This window comes from Ambystoma mexicanum, chromosome 7p (genome assembly GCF_040938575.1).
Source record: "Ambystoma mexicanum isolate Mex_15411 chromosome 7p, UKY_AmexF1_1, whole genome shotgun sequence".
NCBI lineage: Eukaryota > Metazoa > Chordata > Amphibia > Caudata > Ambystomatidae > Ambystoma > Ambystoma mexicanum.
This window is the reverse complement of record NC_090939.1, coordinates 861081761-861105151: the sequence shown is the minus strand read 5'-3', so window position 1 is coordinate 861105151 and position 23391 is coordinate 861081761. Positions and strand designations below refer to the sequence as shown.

The 23391-nt window shown below is 44.1% G+C and overlaps 1 protein-coding gene across 1 annotated transcript in view; it reads left to right on the top strand.

Moving 5' to 3' along the window:
* Positions 1-23391, top strand: part of METTL21C (methyltransferase 21C, AARS1 lysine) — a 124324-nt gene that overhangs the window by 34503 nt on the left and 66430 nt on the right. The window contains exon 2 of the mRNA XM_069637050.1: positions 9280-9434. Within this exon, the coding sequence (XP_069493151.1) occupies positions 9280-9434 (155 nt within the window). The remainder of the gene's footprint in view (positions 1-9279; positions 9435-23391) is intronic.

Genomic DNA, 23391 nt, shown 5'->3' with positions numbered 1-23391 from the left:
AGCCGGTCCACCTGAAGTTCTGGAAGCAGCTCAAAACGTTCCTCTTCTCCTCTGCTTTCTCTCTCTCCCTCCCCTGCTGACCTACCTGTCCGCTGTACCAACTGGTTGATTGGCTACCCTCTGTCTCACTGAGTCCAGGCTCTTTCTTGATCAGTCACCCTTGCACTGCCTCCAGGCCTACCATCCAGTTAGGGGCTGTAGCTGTAACCCTACAATCCCTTGTTCTCCTTGCACTACCCAGAGCCGCGCTGGCCTGACGGCACTTACTCAGAGCATTGCTGCCCTGTTTTCCCCTCCACTCTCCCTTGCACTTCCCCCTCCCTTTCCCCTTCTCGTTCTCGCACAGGCACGATCTGAATGACACAAGGCTTAGTAAGATCATTTGTCTTATCCTCCCTCAGTTGTCCTTCTCTTGCCTTGTTGTGCCTAAAAACACTTGTGTACAGGTGCGTTATATATGACCTATCATATCATAACATATCATTTTATCACAGATGCCCAGAAAAATATACAGAGCTGCAGTAAAAAAACGGCTAGACTGGCAGAATCCAAATGCTAGTCTAGCCAGGTAATTACACTTAGCAGGACTGCTTTATCAGAAATGCACAGTTAAAAAAAGTCATCCCAAACTGAGGAATGACTAGACTGGAAGCACCAAAATACCTCTCTAGCCACTAATACCACATATCATGCCTGCTTAGCATGGACATGGACGACCATTATGATTTATTGCACAACCCCCCCCACACATCCCTTCTCCCTCCCATCCACTACCCCAACCTCCAAAATCAGCTCATTGGCCCAGAATTACCTCCACGTCCCTCTTCCCTGTCCCAGTGCTTACGTATGAGGCTCCTTGCCTCATCGTTAAGTACTGGAGGAAGAGTGGGACTAGGAGTAATGAAGATTACAGGTAGCTAAGTCAGGCATTACCTTCATGTACCTCTACCTTATCCCAGTACTTGTGTATGAGGCATAGTGCCTCAAACACAAGTACTGCCTCATACACAAGTACTGGGATGAGGAAGAATAGGGTAAAGAAGATTACCCATAATTAATCAAGGCATTAAACACAAGTAGTGGTGCAACACCATTGAGCTTACGGGGCTTCAGCACTCCACCCCCCCCACCCCCCCACTGAAATTGTGGGCTATCTTGACTTGACCTGGCTGACCTTCAGAGCAGTTGCCGGACAGAAAAGGACACAGATGTTAAACGGCACCTGGGTTTTGCCATTAACAAGGGCCCGGCCCAGCAACTACTAACGTACATCATTTCACTGTTAGTACCTGCATTCAAATGCCAAATTTTTTAAGCAATTGAAATTGTGATGTGGGTTTAGTACTTTCATGCCAGAGGAGTGATTGGAAGGGTAGAGCGGAAACAGGAGACCAGTCATTCTCACAGCAGCCCATAAGTGGGTGCTTTTTTTTTTTATTTGCATTTAGTTCAATTACAAGAATAATTTCGAGTAGAACCTTTGCAAAAGTACAGGTTAAAATCCATGTAAAAAGGAAGAAAAATTTAAACATTTGAAATTACATTATTTTACATTAACACACAATACTTTAAAATACTATTTAAGTGGGTGCGTTCAGACCTAAAGGAGAGAGTTGACTGCTTGTAACATTGAAGCTGCACTAGAATAGTCTCATTAAAATGCGTAAAGAAGTTAGATGACCCCACACAAATAAGTTTGCTCCTCCCCACCACACGTGAAGTTGGCACCTCTCCCAACATTTGAAAAGTTAGCCCCCCTGAAATGTAGGTCTTGTTGCGTCCCTGAAAACAAGCACACACACCATTCACCATATAGACACACGCACACACAGCCATCCATATATTTAAGTGTGCATCCTTTCACCGTACATGCACACCCAGCCACCCATACATTTGTGTGCACCTTTCACCATACACTCACACAGGCTGTCACCTATACATTTAAGTGTGCACCCTTTCTCCATACCCTCACACAGTAACCTATACATTTAAGTGTGGACACTTTCACCATACAGGCACACCCAGGCAGCCACCCATACATTTCAGTGTGCATCCTTTCACCATACACTCACACACGTCATGGGTTGAGGGGAGCCATAATACTTCAAAAATACATTGGGCCTCATTAGGACCCTGGCGGTGACGGTATGAACGGTGCCGGTAAGGCAATGGCACCGTTCATACCGTCCCGCTGCATTACGAGTTCTGTTCTCGGGTTCCTGACAGCCCGCCAGGTCTTACCTGGCGGGCTGTGCGGCACCCGCGAGCATAACTTGTAATTGCGCCAGCACCGTTATCAACGGTGCCTGCGCAACCATGCTCCCCACCCCATTCTGCCCTATTGGGCAGAATGGGGATCGGGAGCCCGGCAATACCGCCACCCGCGAATGGGCAATTACAGGCCCATTCATCTTGTAATGGGCCGGTTATTGCCCAATCGGAGGAGGCGGGGCCGGTAGCGAGCATGGCGGTAGCCGTGCCTGCCATACAGGCACAGCTACCGCCATGCTCGTAATGAGGCCCATTGTTTCTTTTTGAAGTCACTCTGACTTCATAAAGAAATTATTTCCGTTAAGGACTGAACCATAACAGAAATAATTTCTTTATGAAGGCAGAGTGACTTTAAAAATAAACTATTTATTTTTGATGTCATAGGGCTTCCCCCACCCCATGACATGGAGGCCTCCAGCCTAGGGTCTTCATTTCATGGGGTGGGGGTAGCCACCGGACTTTTTGTATTCACTCTGCCTTCATAAAGAAATGATTTCTGTTTCAGAAATCATTTCTTTAGAAATGCAGAGTGAATTCAAAAAGAAAATGTAAAAAAAAAAAGAAAATATTTTTTTTTTTACTCCAAGTCGGACCCCCTTCCAGAACATGTGGTCGCGGGGCCCCCCGGACTGCGGGTGGTGCGGGGGCCCCTGTTACTCCAGTGGACTTTAACTTCACCTTGTTCCCCTCTCAAGGCATAGGCCTCATTACACGGTAGGTGGTAGGTGGTAAGGGTAGGTGGTAGGCGGTAGGTGGTAAGGGTAAACCCTTACCACCTTACTACGAGGTCCCTTTGCGGGACCCGACCTTAACGGCTGGTCTAGACCAGCCGTTAAAGTTGGGACCCTCAAAGGGACCTTGGTGCTAATTACGGTACCGCAATTTGCGGTACCGTAATTAGCTCCTTCCCCATTCCCATTGAGCCCTATGGGGAGGAAGGGGGAATTACCGCCCCGCCAACCTTGGAATGGGGTGGTAATTCCCCTTTCCTCCATGGTGGTACCGGTATGGTACCGGCGGCAACCATGGTGCTAATAGCACCATGGTTTACCACCTACCGTGTAATGAGGCCCATTGTCTTGTGCTCCGCTCCTGTTGAAACATGTATAAACCATCACCTATCTCATCATGAACAGGTGGGCAATCGCATAACAACAACATTACAATATCATATACGGCATCATTATTCTTCAAATACCATATTTACACATTTTTATTGTAACGATTGAAATTGGGTGGAATAATCTTTTGCCTCCGAGTCTTTAATAGAATCATGACTTTCTGTAACTAATGTATGGAAAATCTGTAGTCTATGTCAAGACTCGGAGGCTCCGATTATGTTTGTTTAAAGCTTACTTACCACCAACGACGCTACTTGTTCTACCGGTCTAAAATAAAAATCCTTAAAGTTTCTTCATTAGACCAATCTGCCGCCTTCAAAATATCCTCTAGGCGGGCTCCTTCCATAAAGGCCGACAACTCCATAGCACCCCTTGTGGAATGTGCTCCGAACTGACCTACATCTATGCCTGCCTCTGCCATACACCACCTTACCCATCTAGACAAGGTGGCTGATGCTATCGCTTTAAAACGCTTCCTAATAGCTATCAACAATTAATATTCCCCATTGGGTCTCACCATATTCGCCCTGTCTTCATACACTTTCAAGCACCTAAACGGATACAATTTAGGATTCCCCAGAAAAGCCATCTACTCAACCGATTTAATGTTTGTCTTCGTTCTCTTCCCTATATAGAATACTACTCCTGAAGGTGAATAGGATTTCCTATTTACCTCTAAAGCCTCCACATCAGACACTCTCTTGCATGAAATCAAACATAACAAGGTAGTTAACTTAGCCCAGAGCGCTTTCCTAGAAAGATACTCATTGTCTGGCCAGTCTCAAACATCCTTAATACCACACTCACATCCCACAAAGGAGAATATCTAGGTGTGGGTGGTCTCATGCATCTGACCCCTTCCAGAAACCTACATACTAGGGGGGTGCTCACCTGCTGATCTACCCTCAATGTACACATGACCTGCTGATATCACCGATCTATAATTGTTAATGGTCCTGTAAGCTTTTGCCTGAGCCGCCTGCGCTGCCAAAAAATTCACTATGTGTACGTATGGGATCAACCTTTCTCTCCATACACCAATTACTCCATCTACTCCATGCCACTCTGTAGGCCTTCCCGGTAGCTGGGGCCATGACTCCCTAATAAACTCCTGAGCCGTCCCGAGAGTCCTGGCTTGGACCAATTCTTCCTGAAATCGCCCCTGCTATCATGTTCAAGTTCCCTGACCGTACCAATGGGTGAGTTTCTCCTGATGGATTTAACAATATGTCCTCTCTGCGTGGTAGCAGAATTGGAGCCTCGTAAGACAACTCCAGAAGGTCCGGAAACCAAGCCTGACCTCTCCAGTTCGGTGTGACTAGAATCACTGTAGCTTCTTCTCGCCTGACCTGCACCACTGTACGCGCTATGATGGCGAAAGGAGGGAAAGCATATTCTTTTGCTGGTCCCCAAACCTGGAGAAATGCATCTGTCGCTGTCGCTTCCGGAACTGGTATCCAGCTGTAAAACCTGGAGATCCTCCTGTTCAATCTCAATGCGAACAGATCTGTGTGACACGGACCTCTCTGATGCATTATCTCCTAAAATACTGAGTTGTCCAGTTGCCAATCGCTGGAGTCCCTCAAGTATCTCGAATTCCAGTCTGTTACCAAATTGAGATCTCCTGGTGGGTGTTCTGCTCTCACATTGACTCCATTCTGGAGGCATATCTGCCAGAACTCTTTGGCCATCTCTGTCAGCATCTTTGATCTCGTTCCGCCTAGTTGATTTATATATCAGACTGCTGAAACATTGTCCATCTTTAAAAGAATGGCACCTTTCACTCCTTCCCGAGTCCAACACCGGACTGCGAAGGATCCCGCCAGAAGCTCTAGGCAATTGATGTGTAGACCCAACTCCTGGCTCGACCATCTCCCCCCTGTCGATTGGTCTCCACATCTGGTGCCCCAGCCCCATCCCCATCGACTGGCATCCGACTCTATCACCAGGTCCGGGGATGAGTCAAATATTGCCCTGCCATTCCATTCCTCCATGTTGTAATACCACCATTCCAGTTCCAACTTCGCCTACTGAGACATAACCACCTTCTGTTCGTAAGATAGACCTCTCCTGAGATGATCTATCTTCAGCCTCTGCAACGCCCTGTAGTGCAGAGGTCCCGGAAATATCGCCTGAATCGATGATGACAGACGACCTACCAATCTCGCTATCGCCCTCAATGAAATTTCCTGTTTTGCAGTTATACACTTTATCTCCTTATGGAATTTTCCTTCTCTAACGGGAGTTTGAGAGAACCCGAGTTGTCTCTAGGATGAAGCCTAGGAATTCCATTTCCTTCACTGGCTCTATTTCTGACTTCTCCCAGTTTATCAAAAACCCCAGTTGTTGCAACAAAACTGTAGTTATCTGAACCTACTCTACCAGAATCTCCCTGTCCTGACACATCAGGCAGATATCGTCCAGATAAATAATCATCCTGATCCCCTGTTCTCTCAGGTATCTTACTACTGGTTTCAACAGCTTGGTAAAGCACCATGGAGCTGACGCCAGACCAAACGGAAGACATTTGAACTCCCATTTTTTCCCCTTTCCATAAGAACTGTAATAGCCTCCTCTGATCCCTTTGAATCGAAATCGTTAGATATGCATTTCTGAGATCTATCCTTGCCAACCAATCTCCTCTTTGAAGGACATCTCTTAAAAGATAAATCCCTTCCATTTTGAAGTGTCTGTACACTAGAAAATAATTCAGTCCTTTTAAATTTATCACTGGTCTTACCTTGTTTTTCCCTTTCACTAAAAACAGGTTGCTTATGAAACCTCCCAGACCTTCTGAGGCTGGGCTTATTGCGTTCTTTACTTTGAGTAACTCTACCTCTCTGTCCAATAGCTCCTTGTCCTGTTTGCTGAACCTTATCTGCCTTGGCAACGTTACTTTAGACGGTTCTTGCCAAAATTCCAACTGAAAACCTTGCAGTCTGTCTCACCCACGCATCTGAGGATAACTCCTCCCATTCTTCTACATGCAACTCCCATCTCACTCCTACTGGAGGGATACTCGCATCCACCTTTTCTACTGCTTTTATTTTTCTCACCTGAATTATTCTGGTGCTGTTGTCTATTGTTACTTCTCCAACCTCTACCCCTGCCTCTTCCCCTGGAAGGCAAGAAAGGGTTCGACCTTCGGTCCTCTTGCTTCGAGTTGGATCTGTCACTATAGGACCTTCTATATTGGCCTCTTCTGGACGAGCGGCCCTTTCCTCCTCCAGCCCTGTCAAAAAATGTTCGTCCAAAAATTTTCTTCAATGAAGATTGCGCTCTGTCCATGGATGCATATGTGCTGGCAGATGTTGCCATATCCTTGATAAACAGGTCTCCAAACAGCTTGCCCTTCGCTGCAGTCGCCTGTTCTGATGCCGCCAGCTCACCTAGCCAGGTGTCCAATTTCATAAAAATTGACCTCCTCCTCTCAGTGGCCAGCGCCTTGTTGGCGTTTCTCAACAGGCATAAGGTCCTCTGCGCCCAACCAACCACAATGTCCAGTTCCATGGGCTCTTTCTTAGCTGTGGCTTCCTCAGCCAGTTGCCATATTTTTGTAATCGGTCCCAACATGTCCAATAGTTTATCCTGACAGGACCTCCAGGGCCTGTCAATGCCTCTCTTCACGTCCCTGCCATATCTGCCCAGGAACGTGATTATCCTGTCGTCAATCTCTGGGGTCTCGGCCACCTCGTCCGGAACTCTCGGCCACCCCGTCCGGAACTCTCGGCCTCGGGCATTCTGCTTTTAGTTTGCCTCTTGCTTGCTTGCTGAACGGTGCCCTCAATCGTTTCCTGATATATTCTGCAATCTTTTCCAGAGGATCCCACTCTTTGGACCTCGGATGCACCAGATCGTCTGGATCGAACTCATCTTTCTGTGGGTCCTCTTCTTTCCTCCTGCCTTTTTTGCTTTTGGGCTGCCATTCGTCCTCATCTAGGGAGGTCTGACTCTCTGATGTACTGTATATCTCTGATTTCGAACTGCTTCTGCACTAATCCTCATCACATTCGCTCGAACTTGTGACACATCTCTCACGAGACCTCGCTTTTCTTTTCCCCGCTTTGGATCTGCGAGGTGAACCCCGGGGGAGGGGAGGTCTCGGCGCTACAGTCCCTGTGGGTCTTTTTCTTGTTTCCCCCTTTTTCCCTGTGCGCCTTGCCTTGTGACAAAGCAGCCAGGTCCTGTAATATGTCCCTCTCCCTATGGGGCCTCTCGGCACTATCCAAACTTTGAATTGCTTTGCTCATGCGTAAGCCGCTCACATGAGGACCTTCTGATCCCTCTGAGTAATCACTCATCTTAATCGAAGTGCTGTGTAATATATATATATATATATATATATATATGTGCAGTTTACCTGGGCTGCCCCTGTGATTATATATATATATTTTTAGCTAGGCGAGTCTCAGACAATGCTAGCAGTTTGTCTTGGGTCTTTGCCCGTCAAAAGAGAGTAAAATCAATATTTTTCCCAGTTCTTACCTCCCCAGGCAGGCAGATTAAGAGGGATTTGCACTAGTTTACTTGGGACTGGGCCCGTCACACAATCAACAGTTCAGCTGTGGCTTTGTAGCCTGTAACGCTGCTTTTCAGCCACGGGGTGGCGCTTGTGGTCTAATCTGGCAAGATACTTGACTCTTTCTCTCTGCCAAGCGTATAGCAGATCAAACACTTGAAAATAACTTTCTCTGCTCCTTACACATGTCTTTCACGAAGATCGCAACGCCGCCGGAACCGCCAGTGTGGCACCTGGCAACATTCACAGTTTCATCTAAGTGTGGCACATGCTAACATTCACAATTTCATTTAAGTGTGGCACATGCTAACATTCATAATCCTATCTAGATGCGACGCAGGCTGAAGTTCAGAGTTCCGTCTTAGTGAGGCAGAAGCTAACATTGTTACACCTGTCTAAATGTGACAAATGCTAATCTTCACAGTTCTCTCTAGGTGTGGTACTTGTTGACATTAGCAAGTATATTAGTATGTAATGCATGGCAACATTTACAGTCCAGCCATGAATAGATTTAGGCTGGTGGTCACAAATCTCTCTAAGTGTGCATGGTGTAAGTCTATGGCAGGCTATGTTATGGAAAGGTAAGGTAGAGTGGCGGGGGCTTTCTGGAGTAGAGTAATTACTCTACGCCCCACCCAAGCCACACTTACAGTTTTTGTTGGTGTATGTTAGCTTCATTTGCTTCCCCTGCGGACACCCACAGACACATCTTGGAGCCGCCAATGTAGGAGCCGCCCTTTGCCTTGGGGCCCTTAGCCGCAGGGGCTGCCGGGCAGAGGGCTGCCCGCGTCTGGACCAGGATAAGGAGTGGTGGACCAATCGGGGCCGGTGGGAGTGCTTGGGAGGCGGGATTGAAGGGGAGGCTGGGGAGGGAGCAGCACAGACCACGAGGGTCGGATGGAATGGGAAATGAAGTGCTACATTATTTTAAAAGTGCCAAGGGAACTACAGAAACATAACGCTTACATGAAGCCAAGTTGGAAATGGCTTAGGAAGCACGTGTGCACAGGGGTTAGGATTTGGGAAAGAGGGAAACGAATGCTTAGATTATGAGACTCCAGTTTTGATCAATGGGCATTTTGAGTGACGGCTTCTAATATGCAGCCGATATATGATATGATATGGCATTTATAACGCGCCTATACACAAGTGTGTCAAGGCGCGACGAGGCAAGGGAGGGGCAACACAAAAAAGGGACGACAGACAGTGATCTTAGTAGGCCAGGTGTCATTCAGATCGCGCAAGTGCATGGGGGGAAAAGGAAAAAAAAAGTGGGGGGGGACTGGGGACAGTGCAGTAAATGGGATAGTAGAATAAATAAGATATAAAAACAGCCAGATAGCTCACACTTTTTTTTTACTCCCACAGATATACTGTGCAACTCGAAATTATCGCCTCAACCATTTCAGCCATGGGCTCCCAAAGTTTACTTCTCGTTCAATAAGGACAGTTTCTGGTATGCAGGCTATGAAATCATCATCCAGGAGTCTATTGATAGCTATGGAGCTGTCGTATGGCCTGGGGTAAGTCATATGGATGGTTTTATTTTTTTCAACTGCAAAATGGTATATTGAGGCAACATTATAACCAAATCTTTGTTTTCTCTATGTGACTTTTCCAGGTTGCAGAAAGTATACAGGCGGAATACAGTCATTTGTGACAACATGGCCCATTCCATTTGGAAGATGCTTATCCAATCCTTTTTTTAAATGTTGGCTATTAGGTGGTACTATAAGTGTTGCCTAAAAGCAGGAACTATTGTCATGGGAAGTGAGGATAGGAGAACGATGCATTGTAAGGTGGCACCCAACGTATTTGTGTAGTGTTGGCTGTTTACCTACCCATTGGCCACCCATGGCATTGAATGTCCCTTATAGACATTCCTATTCTCTACCTGCCCCAAACACACAGCTCTGTGCTTTTAAGGGAATGTCAATATTATTTCGAAGCAGTCTTCTAAACGGTAATGGCTTAATTGCAGCTACAAACCAGCTCCTGTTGTAATTATTTTTTTTAACCATGTATGCAATCAGCAACTTGATTTAAAAGCAATAGGAGTGTCTATACATCTATTCCTTGCGCTGAATTCCTGATAGAAACAAGTATTGTCAAAGGCAACATATTTGGGTCTTTTATAGGCATTAAATAAGCATTTTCCAGGCAATGCCATTAGTGACTCAGGTACTCACACCATTTGCCTGCTGTTGTTATCGTATGGCCAGGGAGTACCATTATGGGAGGGCCTTAAAATGGATATCCATTGCCTACATAAAAGCCAAAACTGTTGGCTTTGCCAATGTTTGTTTTGTTTGCATTATGAGTCTTGGATTTATAATGATGGATAGAAGTCTCAGAATGCAAAAGGAAAAACAGGATTGGACTAGCATCACCCACATGAGATGGGGCATGTTGGCGTCATTATACAGAGCAAAGGTATTTAGTCAACTTAAATTAATTAAATTAATTCTCATGCAATGGGCTCATTCAGCACAAATGAGAACTTGGCATTGCCTGTCTGTGGAATATGAATAGGTGACAATCCCAGGACTGTTCTCAGCCGACGTGGCTGAAGACCACATAACCCATATAGGTAACTATGATGGAGAATGCAATACAATGCTCAAGTCCAAAAAAAGTGGTGGGGCTCTGACATTTTCAAAGGGAAGTTATGTCACAGGAAGTGAACATATCCTAAAGTGAAATATGCAAATTGCATTACATTTGTCTTTCCTAATTGAGGAAAGTGCACAGGATAAATAAGTATTTGCAAAAAGAACACATTTTTCTGTAACTTTGCTGGCTAAGTATAAAAGGTGTGTACTTTTTTGTCTAGAAATCTGTAATAAACATGTCCTGTATAGTAGAATGTCAGTATGAGATATTCTACAGCTCCATGACGTGATATTCATGTGGTCCCATGGGTAAGTGTCTGGTCTCACAATTGGGTTCGAATCCCAGACGTGGCACCGTTTACTTGAGGTGGTTACGTCAAATGTATTTTTTTTGGTTTAATTTCTTGAAAACACACAAAGGCAATGGCCTCCACCCATGTAAAAAGTCGGTGGATGCCGTCCACGCACCTGTTCCCACGACTTGTGGCCTGGTACAATATCTATCTGGGCATGTAAATGTTTCTGAATGAAATCGGCACATCTCTCGACTTATACTAGCAGAAACTAGATGATTGCATGTGTGTTGTACAGTTTTTTAGAGGAACTAAATGTAATCACCTCCTACTTTATATAAAGAATAATACATTTTCTATGCACGCAACAATTTTATTTCTCCACACAAATATGGCATGCTAATTTAATCACTCAATATAGTCTCCTCTCACCTGCAAGAGTATTTTGTCTTGTGGCAAAATGATGATGCTCTTAGTTAAATCTACAGAATGCACACTCCTACCACCAAAGCAGTATTAGAATGTTCTTAGGCAAGCAACACGTATTGTGTCTAGCCTTAAAAAGATGTTGAACTCTGTTACAGGCACCAAAATCTCCCTCCCGCCTACAATCATTTCAGAGATGTTCTTCTCCTTACTCTGATAATAAATGTCACATGCATTTAGATCATGCACCGCGGTCACTCTGATGTAGTAGCAGTAGCCACAAAAAGGTGGGCAATCAAGTTCTACGTCTACCTCATCTAATTTCTATTTTGCTTTAGTACTCACGCCTCGGCTACAGCCTGTTTTAATTTTCTACATCTCCCTCAACTTGATTTTTATTAATTTTCTGTATCTTCCTCAAATAAAGCCTATTCCCTCAACTACTCTAGCAAACTCCTGCCTCTGCCTAACAAGCCTGAACCTGAAATTGAACAGCACACAGTCTATTTTATTTTAGCCTGAACCACAGAAAATATTTTGGCTGAACCACTGATAATATTCAGACAAGTTGTATGTAAGCTTTATGTAACAAACCAATATCACCCATTCGTCTGGCGTTTTGTATGATGGCCGAATACGTTCAGCCAGACTTACTACTAGCACTACCTAATCAATATTAACTTATCCAAGCTGCAATGATTCAGCCTTACCGAAATTGCTAGATGCTTCTTTTCTGATGAATTACAAAATGAACTACCATTTTAACACAGAAGAATCTACACACTCAGTCCCTCAATATAGGTTGGGCAGATATATTTGCCGGATTCCCTCTGGTGGTGGTTATCATCATCACTGGCGGTGATCTGGGAAATCCACCCCATTACAGGATTACCACCGTTATTCATTATTATTATTTCTTAACCATTTCCATCCTCATCCTAAGGATGGAAATGAAAAATGTATACAAGTGGATCATACAATTACTGTACAATATATTACATGCTGAAAGGGTGAGGTCTGACCTTCCTATGCATCACATGGTAGATGTGAAGGTGGATATCAGGGAGGCCAGCTTCTTCACCCCATGCAATGTCCCTAAAGAATGTTTTTTTCACTATATGGGAGGGAAGCACTGCCCAATATAAAAATATGAGGAGGAATTTTACAATTGTTATCTGCTCCTCCTTGGTAGAAGAACAATTTGAGTTATTAAAAAGGTGTATTACACCATGTCACCAGACAGTATTACTGCCAGTAGTTTTCCCTTGGATTAACACTGTCAATAAATACCCCCTCACCCCAAGGCTGTGATGTAGAGGGCGCTAAAGCAGATCGCAATTGTACCTACATTGCCTGTTTTATTGTTGGCATCATCCCTGTTTTGAGGTCCATAATCTCTATGGGTTGCAATATGTTGACTTGCCTTTCTCCTCCTCGAGTCTGCTTCACTCTACTATGCTATAAAGGCTGCTAGATCCAAGGAAGCATTTTTATTTTATTTTTGCGAATTAGTTTTTGACAAATACAAAAACTTTTTTCACAATTCATATCAAAACATTTTAGAGGCAATCCATGCCCAAGTCCTTTAATAAAAACCTATCTCGTCACCATTATGCTTGTGACGAGACCTCTACTTCAGTATCCTTCTCTTTAAGCACATTGTCTAAAAACTTAATTCCAGCACAGGTAAATCGCTGGTTCCTTCCTTGTACAAAGTCTTCCCACCATTCCTCTTTTGTTTTTTTAAATGGAGCCATATAGCTATGAAGACTTTGTTGTCTAACGTCTCCAACTGCTGTGCATTCCAGTAAGAGATGACTCGTCGATTTCATCTGGTTCTTTTGCTGGTAGAATCTACAGACTCCTTCATTAATTCCTCTTTGCCCTGTGTTCTGTTTATATTCATTGGTAGGGTAAGCACCAAGCCTAATTTTCATTAACCTCTCTCAATAGTATTTCGAAGGAAATTTCATCAGATAACTAGCGAGAGTATCTCTTTTTCGATGTTCATTTTACATATTTTTATGGGACTTTTGCTGAAAGTTTTGCTTGCCTTGTTTCAATCCAATCCTGCCTATCCAGTTTTTCCTTTACTCGGTTCGGATCAGATAACTCTTCAATCGATGAGTCGAGCTCATGCAGTACCATTGTCCATTCCTCTTTCCATGTATTTAGTATAAATGCACTATTTCCTTGCCCACATTTGGTGAGAATTTTGTACCCCACCTCTGTTTTTTCTTCATGGAGTTTTTTTGGGAGAGACATCGACTTCCATTTCATTTTTGACTGTAGGGATTCAAGACCCAATTCTGCTCTTATCGCGACCACTGGTATACAGCTCGGAAGTTTCAAAATTGATTTCCAAAATAATCTTCAGAGTTTCACCCAGATGTGCGTTGAGAGATTCAGTCCAGCCTCACTTCCATACGATAGCGTTGGGATCACTTTTTGTGTGTAAAACATTCGCACTGGCAAAAGAGAGAATTTCCCGAATCTTCCATTCAATATTGATCCTTGGGAGCTTAGCATCCTAACTTTAGAGTATAGTTCTGCCTCCCAATTATTTTCGGCCCAAGAGTTGCTAAATCTGATGCCCAGGTATTATATGTCTGATACGTTCTCTAGTGTTTCTCCCCCCATTTGCCAATTAAGTCTTTTGGCACGTTGTTTCTTTACACCGCCTAAGGAGATGATTTTTGATTTGGCAATGTTAATCTCCAAGTTATTAGCAGTCATATAAGTGTTTAGCTTGTTTAGCAAACGTTTTAGGCCGATTTGAGTTTCATCGATGATTACTATGTCATCGGCATAGTAAATCATTGATACTTCTTACTTGTTAATCCTAGGAAGGAAGTGCCTTGTTTCACATATTGCCTCAGGAAGATCCGCTATGTCGAACTTGAAAATTGTTGTTAGGGGGCAACCTTGTTTTACCCCTTATTTCTATCTACGTCTGATGTTATGGTAGCCTCATCGGAGATTCGGGTTGAAGCGTTTTGATGCAGGGCTCTTATTGGTTCTAAGAGCTCATCTGGACAGTTCCACTTCTTTAATTTCGCCCATAGTTTGTTCTGGTTTACTCTGGGAAATGCTTGACTTAGGTCTAGAAAGACCAGATGTAGTCGCCTTTTATTTCTGGGGATATTGGGCAGTAGTTTTTCGGAACGGCTCGGTTTCCTTTCTTAAAGATAGGAACTGTTATACCTTTGGTCCAGGTTTCTGGGATTTTCTTTTGGTTTTCAATTGTTTTAAACAGCGTGCTAATCATCTCTGCCCATTTTGCCGGATCTTTCTTTAGATGTAGGTTTGTGAGTCCATCTGGACCTGCGGCGGAAGATATTTTAGTTTCCTTATAGCTTGTTCAATTTGATGTTCGTCCATCATCATTTTCCAGGGTTTGTTAGAAACTGTCATGATCTGTTCTTGCGTCACATCTAGGGCTCCAAGTACTTGGGTACAATATTTGATCCACTTGAGTTCTGAGACTCCACTTATAAGCCGTTTCTGATGATTCAGGGTCAGATTATTTATTATGTCCCATGTTTCTCTTGTGGTTGCCTTTGATAGGGCAACTAGCATTATTTCTCCTTGCTCCTGGTCTCTCCATTGTTGGAATTCAATAAGCCAATTTTTATGTTGGAGTTGTGCCTTTTTTATTTGACTTACAAAAGTCTCTCCATTGCTTAATTTTGAATTTGTCGAATTTCTCGTCGTAGTTGTTTCCTTCTATCGACTAGTTTGACACTATACTGATGTTTTGTTATATGTGAAGCCATCTTTAGGCCAAAATTCCTGATTTTATATACTTTTAACAGCGAATCATATGCTACCTCGGGGTTAGCACCACAGGTTTGCGTTTTATATTTTTCTGTTATGACCTTAATGTCACTTTTCGTTAATCGTAAGCGATTCCCCGATGTTTGTTGCTCAACATTGCCAAGTGTAGTTCTCTCAGACGGATTTACTTTTATTTGCCAGCTTAGTTTTAAGTTGTTGTGGTCACTTTCATTTTAAGGCAACACATCAAAGCTGACTATCTTGTGTAAGTTAGATTTCAAAATCCAAATATAATAAATTGTGGAACTGGAGAGTCCATTTGTCCAGGTTGCTTTCCCTGGAATGTCACCCTTCACTTGTCCATTTAGCATGTATAAGTTGTTCTCAATAGCCATTTGTTCCCATTTTGCTGCACCTGTGTTACCCATACTTAGGAGATCGAGAATTGCAATTCCTTGCTTATTGAGACATTTAATGTTTAAGTCTCCACATATAACGATGTTTAGATGTGGATTTTTGCCGATTGAGTTTTAATTACATCCACCATTTTATTTTAAAGGACCAAAGTCTTAATTGCTACTGAATTCCAGTATATATTCATCAGCAAGCTTCTTTCTTGGGCACTCAAATCCTGTGAATTTCTAGCATTTGGAGCCCATTGCATGTAACGGTTGGGATTCTCTTTTTTAATAATTAAGGTACCTATTTTGTGTCTTATCACCATTAAAAGGCCTGCATGAGGTCTTCCAGTTTTGCCCTTCAGTGCTGGAATTATATGAATATCATAGTTTTCACAGGTTGGTAACTCTTGAAGCTAAGTTTCTTGTAAACATATTAGGGAAGCTTGTTCGAGAAAGGGGTTTACTTTGTTCAACAGATGCTTGTAACCCCTCATGTCCCATGAGATCATACTATCCTGTTCAATTCTGTCTAGCCGGTTTTGCTAGTAATTCCTGTTCTTATTTGAAAGGGACTTGGCTAACCACGACCAGTCGTCTCTTGGCATTTGACTCTTCTGAGATGGTTCTTCATTAGAGTTAATTTTACAATCCTGTTTACAATTGTCCATTTTTATTTTAAATCTCTAATTTCTGTGTGTCAGTCTCTCATCAGCACTACGTTCTTGCTCATCGTCTTCACGGCTTGGATGAGATTTTCTGTTTTTTTTGGTGTCCTTTTCCATTATTCTGTCATTGTGGTCGAACAGTTCATACCCTTGTTTTATTAGTTTGGATCCTTCCTTCAGCATGATGGTCTTAGCTTTTGTAGAGTTCAAGTGTAGGTTCACTCTTTCCACTCGCTTTTCATCTATATATTCCACGACAGCAATGTCGTCTGATTTTATACTCCTTTTGAGGTACACAATGTAGAAGCTGTATCACATTTTGTCGATTCAGGTTTGTTTCATCGTTTCCAACGAGGATGTTTTCTATCCTTATTTTCGGCTTGTCTTTAACATCACTTTGTTCAAGTGACTTCTTGGACTGATTAGCATCATTAACATCGGCTTCTCCAGCCGGCTTTTTTGGATTCCAGTTGTTCTTATTCTTTGCCTCTGAATCTGAGCTTTTAGGCATTTTTGATGAATGGACTACTTCTGCGTGTCATTGATTTCGTTTTTGTTCCATTGTGAGAAATTCCAATTCCTCTTCGTCCTCCACCTCAACAGACTCTTCAGTTCTATTTCCACTCTCTCTTGACTCATTCAAGGAGTTTTCAGATCCCAGGGATTCTGTTGAGTCTTGTCTATTTCTTCGATTTCTTCAGACTGTTCCTTATTCTAATTTTCCTCAATATAGAACGACCCATCGTCAATTACGTTGTGTGTTGCGTCGCCTTCTTTAGTGTCTGTCTTATTGTCGCTATCATCTTCAATTAATATTCTTTCACATATAGCATGTCTTTTCTTATCTTTTATGATAGCACCTCCTTCACTGCTTTGTTGCTTACGTTTTACTTTTGTAACATTAGTTGAATTGAGAGGTTGCAAGTTTCTCAGAAAGGCCATTGATCCGGTCCCTCGATTGCTTAGTGCTCTTTTTATATTCATTGCTTTTTTTCTTTCATTCTCTTTTCTGGTCTCCTTTATTATTCCAACTATCTTTATTCTTTTGTCTGTAACTTTGCTATCATTCTTTTCCTTGAGCCGATCTTGTGGTGGAACACATACTGGATATATGCATACTTTTCCAGTGGTCACAGACTTATTTAGTTGCTCCTTATTTATAATAGTGAGTGCTCGAGTTTCTTTTACTGTTGTTTTAATTCCACATGTTGCAGACTTTATGTTCACCTTTTCTTTTATTGTTGATTTGACATTCTCTTTTTTAGCGATTTCTTGGTTGACAGGAATATTTGAGAGATCTGGGACGTCAACCGTAGTTGCCATCTTGTTTTCATTAGCTTTGGAATTAGTTTTTGAGTTAGGAACTTTTTTTACTCCAGTCTGTTTTGGCTCTTCCACTTACGTCAGATATCGTTCCAGATGGATTAGCTAAACCTGTGTTTTGGCTGGGCCCTTTTGATGATAAATAATTAACCCATGTTCATCTGGTTGTTTCGTTATCTCCCTTACAAAAGGCACTTGCAGCCTCCTTAGCCAAGCAGCTGAAGTGCGGCCTCCTGATTTAAGCGCACCTCGAATTTTGAAGAAATAATTTCCTGTGCCACTAATTTGGAGTGGATCAGCGCTAGAAAGGTGTTATTATCCTTTAGGCTATCATTTATTGACTCATAAAGCTTTGTATATGGGGCAAGCAAGATTGATAATGCTGCCATGACGATATTATGAATCTGCATGCCTGCAGAAATGGACAGATTATTTTTCCCTGAGGGTTGTGGAGTTCGTTCTTCATCGCTTATATCCCTCTCTCCATTGATCGTCTTGGTTATGGGACCCGAGTCTCTTGAGGGGTCAGGATCCGTTGGACCCACCCGCTTCCTATTTTCCTGTAAGGTGCCATGTTCCTTGATAGATACCATTTGCACGGTTGTCTGAGAGGAGACTGATTTCATCCTAGTGACTCTAAACTTTCTTGACCTTGAGAGCCTGAGGTCATGTGTCTTACATTTTCTGTAAATATTTTACTTTGCATGCCCGTCTTTCCAATAAGTTAATTTATTGGCATTTCTCTTCCGTCAACCCCTCGATGCGATGATCTTGTTTCAAAAGCCATTGCGCCAGATTCCATGTCTTGGATGTTTGAATCTTCTAAGTTAAAATCATCACCTCTCACACGTATCGTGGAGTGCACATTACCATGTGATTTCAATTGATGCCAGTGCTGATTTATAATATTTGGGATTTGATTGGGATTTGATTGGATCTAACTTTCATTGTATTAATGACATTTTCCTGCCATTCCAATTCCCCAATCTCTTCTGCAATTGAGGTTTCGTGAATACTTATGTTGCAGCTTTTTGACTTTTTTCCAATTAGAGGAGTGTACATTTGATTCTTTGAAATGTGTTGAAGTCGCTTTACTTGTGTTAACAAAGTCATTTCCCCCTTTTTCTTAGTACTGCCTTTCGGCCGAGTTGTTGGGGACTTGCTTTTACCATTGGGCGTTTCCTCATTATGCACATCATTTTGCACCTCTATGGGGTTATTGACAATTTCAGTAACAACTGTAAGACCTTCAGGAAAGTTTGCAAGGTGTACACTAGGGACGCCTCTTGTATTGACTACCTCTTCGAGCACCATTCTTGGCTGTGTTTGGGGACACAGTTGTACGGGGCAGCGTGATCTTGAAACCATGTCTATTACCGCGGTTCCAACCTTCACTGCCAAGTTGTATCCGTTGCTCTCCACCGTTCCCGGACATGATTGCTTTGTTGAAAAAGCACCTAAACCAACTTGGTCTCCAGGGACTGCTGACTCTCTTGAATCCTCTCCACGACCTTGCATTTGTTGCATTTGTTGCCTCGCTTCGGTCGATTTTCTGTGTGGTTTAAAACGTTCATGTCCATTTCTCGGATGACCCCTCTTTGGGCTGCTCCTTTAGCCCCGGCATGCTCCGGTCTCTCGGCCTGATCAAATGAATCAGATGCATCTGAGTAAACCGAGTTGTCCAGAGCGTACTCTGATGCTCCAGCCTTTATCTCGTCATTCTCTTTGTCTTTTATTCATGGTGAATGGGGGAGGCTTGTGGAAGGTTTTATCGACCTGAAATGACTTGAGCATCTTGAACTCCTTGAACACCTCCTTTTGGTTTATAGTGAAACTTGTGTCAGAATCGCTCCTGTCTCATGGACAATTGGGAAAAATTGAAGCCCGTCGTTCCTGACTGGTATGTCAGTTTCATCAATGTCAATTACAGTAGTTGCCTTTATCAGAGAGTTCGTACCGCTCTCTGAGGAGGATGGTATGAGGCCGCTCGTTCAGCACCCATCTTGATGCAGCTCGAGGTGTAGTCCAACCTCATTAAGTTCTGCATCGGTTTCATCGGGGTCAGGGTCGACAATGTCAGCGATAACCAGGCTCTCTATCTGCTCTGTAATTTTTGTCGCTCAGTTATTATCAGCCAACGGCCTAGCCTTGTTGTGGCTGACATCCGCTTCAGTCGGGATTGTGATCATTCGGAGATTTGTTAAGGGAGAGTGAGTGTAAATATATTCACAACTCGCATTCAATTTAGCGACACTGTCACTTGTAGAGCACCATCGGGCACACACCTTACCTTTTGTTTTCAGTAAAGGCAGCTGTGACTCTAGCGGCGGTGGAAGAATATGCAGTTTGGCTCTGGTATTCAGCCTTTCTGCTTTAGTTGTCGAGTCTACAGACGCCATAGCACCAGCACCAGCCTCCTTGCTCCTCCTGGGCTCTGACTGGGATTCGAATGGAATCGCCCTCCGGACTCACGCACAGCGATACGTGCCTGCAAGCAGTTTATGTAGGCAGTCCTCTAGATTAAAGGAACAGTGTAGATATTTCACTCCAGTGAATGAAGTTAACAAAGAGAAGCAGCTTTTCACTGTAAGCTCTGGGATTCGACTGGACTCGCCCTCAGGACTCACGCGACATTAAGCCAAGATCGTGGGGAGCTGAAAACTAATGTTCCATCCCGGACGTCTTCCGCTTCGGTGTCGTCCTTCTCTCGCCTCAGCTTGCAACACTCCGAGCATATTGCATATGTGAACCAAAGGTTCCTAAAGACTACCCAAATCCGTTGCCTACTAATCTGGCTGCATCATAATCATGTCAGACTGGGGCTCTACTCACTTCAGTTGCAACTTCCTATTCTAGATGAGCCTGCCTCTCACAATTGGGAATATAATGCAAAGTGTGCAAGCCACCCAGCCCCTATTTCTGTCATACTTTGAGTTTGCAGAGAAACAGAAGTTGGCAGCATAGCGGAAACATATACTGATGAAACCTACCTGACAGCTGCCCTTTACCCTCCCCCAAACCCCTGCCCCCCTCTGGTTTTCCCAAATAAGCACCAATCCTCAATCCAAATGCTTGTGGCAAGAACGATTCAAGGCACCTAGTAAATTTCCTTTGAAAATGTTTATAAAAGAATATGGTCAGTGTGGGTTATTTCTCTCATACACAGGAGTAGTTACCACCCTGAAGCCTGCCGTTTTTGAATTGGGGTTACTTGAACAATTTCTAGGGTCCACATTATACTGTCACCTTGGAGAGAGTAAGGGATTTGCCTGTTTCTGAGGTTATTTCCACAAGGCATCGCTGATTTTGCAACCTGGCATTGACTGAACATTTGAAGTGCCCCGTTCTGCTCTGGTGACTGACCATAAAGGTATGTTTTGCTCCCTGAGAACAATTTGAGTTATTAAAAGGGCTTATTACACATTGTCATAAGATCGCATTTACTGCCAGTAGTTTTCCCTTGGAATAAACACTGTCAGTAAATCAACCTCCCTCTCCCCAAGGCTAGGAAGAATGAGATGCGAATGGAAAAAACATAGCAATCCGCCTACTTGTGCTGCCATCCATGTTACAGATTTGTAAAGACTGCCCAGCGATTCTATACCACAGCTATGTGCTTTTGGAGTTTTTCTTATCTCGAAATGCACATGCTTGTATCATCTAACTTGGCTGATCTTGCCAGAGACGGGTTAGCATGTCATTTTACTGTTTGCTACGATTGGGGTTGAGTTCATCCTCACTATTGTAAAAACCATGTGTGAACATTTTCCGCATAATTGGTACGTTGTGCCATATCTTCATTGATTTGGATGGTGGAAAGTGGGCTTGGAAGGAAATTTCCGTTTCAGCTAGCCTCATCCTCTCCACCATACAAATCTGCATTTACACCATCAAGATACCTTCATCCTGGTGCAAAGGCTAAATGCAGGCATATTCAATATTGATCCACTATGACTGCTGCCTGGCATTCATAAATAGCAGGAAATATTTATTGTTCTCCTAAAGTTTTGCCCTTATAGCCTGCTATAAGTATTATTTTACAACCGTGTCTCTTGTTTAATTCTTTCATACTGCATTCCAGCAGTTTATTGACCAATTCACTACATACAAGGTCAATACTTGTTCTCTATTCTCCACCCGAGGCCAATCTGATATGGCTAGGGGTGGAGGAAAACCTCTGACAATTTCTCCTTTTGTGTCCACTGGCACTCATTCTGCAAACAGCCAAATCCTAGCTCTGACACCTCTGTCAGCAGGCCCAGCTTTACCAGAACCCCCTCCAGTTTCAGCAAAGGGAATCTAATATGATAATCTCTTTAGTAGCTCCACAACTCCTAGAAACTCTTGAGTACACCTCAAGGCCATCCCACATATACAACATGACTTAACGGAATGAGGAGGTGTGTGGCTAACTGCCATGCTGTGAGGACATCTTCTCTGCGGCTTCCGTGAGATCCAATATAATCCTGGCCAAAAATAACTAATATCGAGGGTCCTGACACCCCACAGCAGATGACTGGACTGCACAGCCCATGTGAGCGTGAACTGGGGCAATGAGCCTGGGGGCTTTGGAGGCCAATGTGTGCCCTTTTCCTGGAGCAGGCCTGGGACCCAAGGCTGCGCCCAATATGGCGGCAGGTTCGAGCACTGAGGAGTATTGAACCTGAACCCGTTGGCATTGGGCAAATTCGGACAAAGGGGGCAGCGCGTCGAGCAGCAGGCAGGTGGGGAGATTGCACAAAGCTACGGTGAGGAGTGCAGTCAGTGACCAGACATCAAACGCTGACCAGTGCCATGCCCAAACCAGCACGCACTAAGAGCACACAGGCGAGAGCAACAGTGCACTGACCAAAGGACAGACCAAGACGCTGTGAGCAGAAGACTGCAGAGGTAGTTTGAAACAGCACTGCTGCACGGCGTACTCAGCGATCCTAGGCGAGGCCCCCATAGAAGCATTTCAGTGCTGCGGGACCCGGAAGAGACGGGCGGCAGGTGGTGGAGCAGCCCATAAACACCAAGAAGAATATAACCAGTCGCTGTGTGCGGGAGCCGCCCATGAGGAGCACGCGACTCTGTAGCATCTAAGGAACGCACACTGGGACAACCTGGGGTGCATAAGTGGCCTCTTCCCCCATTTGCCAACATACAGCGCAAGTCCCGGTGGCGGGGCAGGTCTACACTTGAGTCCCAGAGATGCTGCTGAGTAGCCTGAAGAGCGAATAAGTGGGTAAAAAGCCTGGGCACGAACAAGGAGGGCAGTGACACAGAAGGTCTACGAACATAGCTGAGAAGTGCCCCCCCTCGGTGCTGGAGACCCAAAGTGTGCAGAAGCACTACACACTTGAATCAGGGGGGTGCACCTGGCGCAGTGAGTGTGTGGGAGCGCCGCCTCACTCACACCCACAACGCACGCCAGACCCAGCCAGGGAGAAGTAGTTGCGCCTTAATCCAAGTGGCAAGCAGCAATTGAATAGCCTGCAGTGTTGCACTGCCCCCAAGCACCCCACACATGTCGTCCAAGGCACCCAAAAATAGAGCTAAGCAGCCCATGTTAGATACCTTCGAAAAGGCAGGAGCAACTGCAACGCCTGCCCTACCGGCCGACCAGTCACAGCCCAACATGATGGAACAGATGGGAGGTGACCAGCAAGTACTGGCTGCAATAGCGGATCTCAAAGCTACGCTTGAACATAAAATGGACGCCATCAGTATAGATGTCAATCTTTTGAGACAGGACGTTAGAGCACTAACCAAAAGGACTGGCACACTGGAGAAACAGGTGGAGCTCAACATGAACAATCTGCAGGACTCCATGAAAACCTCGGCAAGCATGCAGCAATCGTTACGAAATTTGGAAGGGCGAGTGGAAGATGCAGAGGGTATAGCCAGAAGGAACAATGTAAGGATTATAGGTCTTCCAGAGGGAGAAGAAGGTGCAAACCCCACAAACTTTATAGAAACTCTGTTCTTACAAGAGATCGGC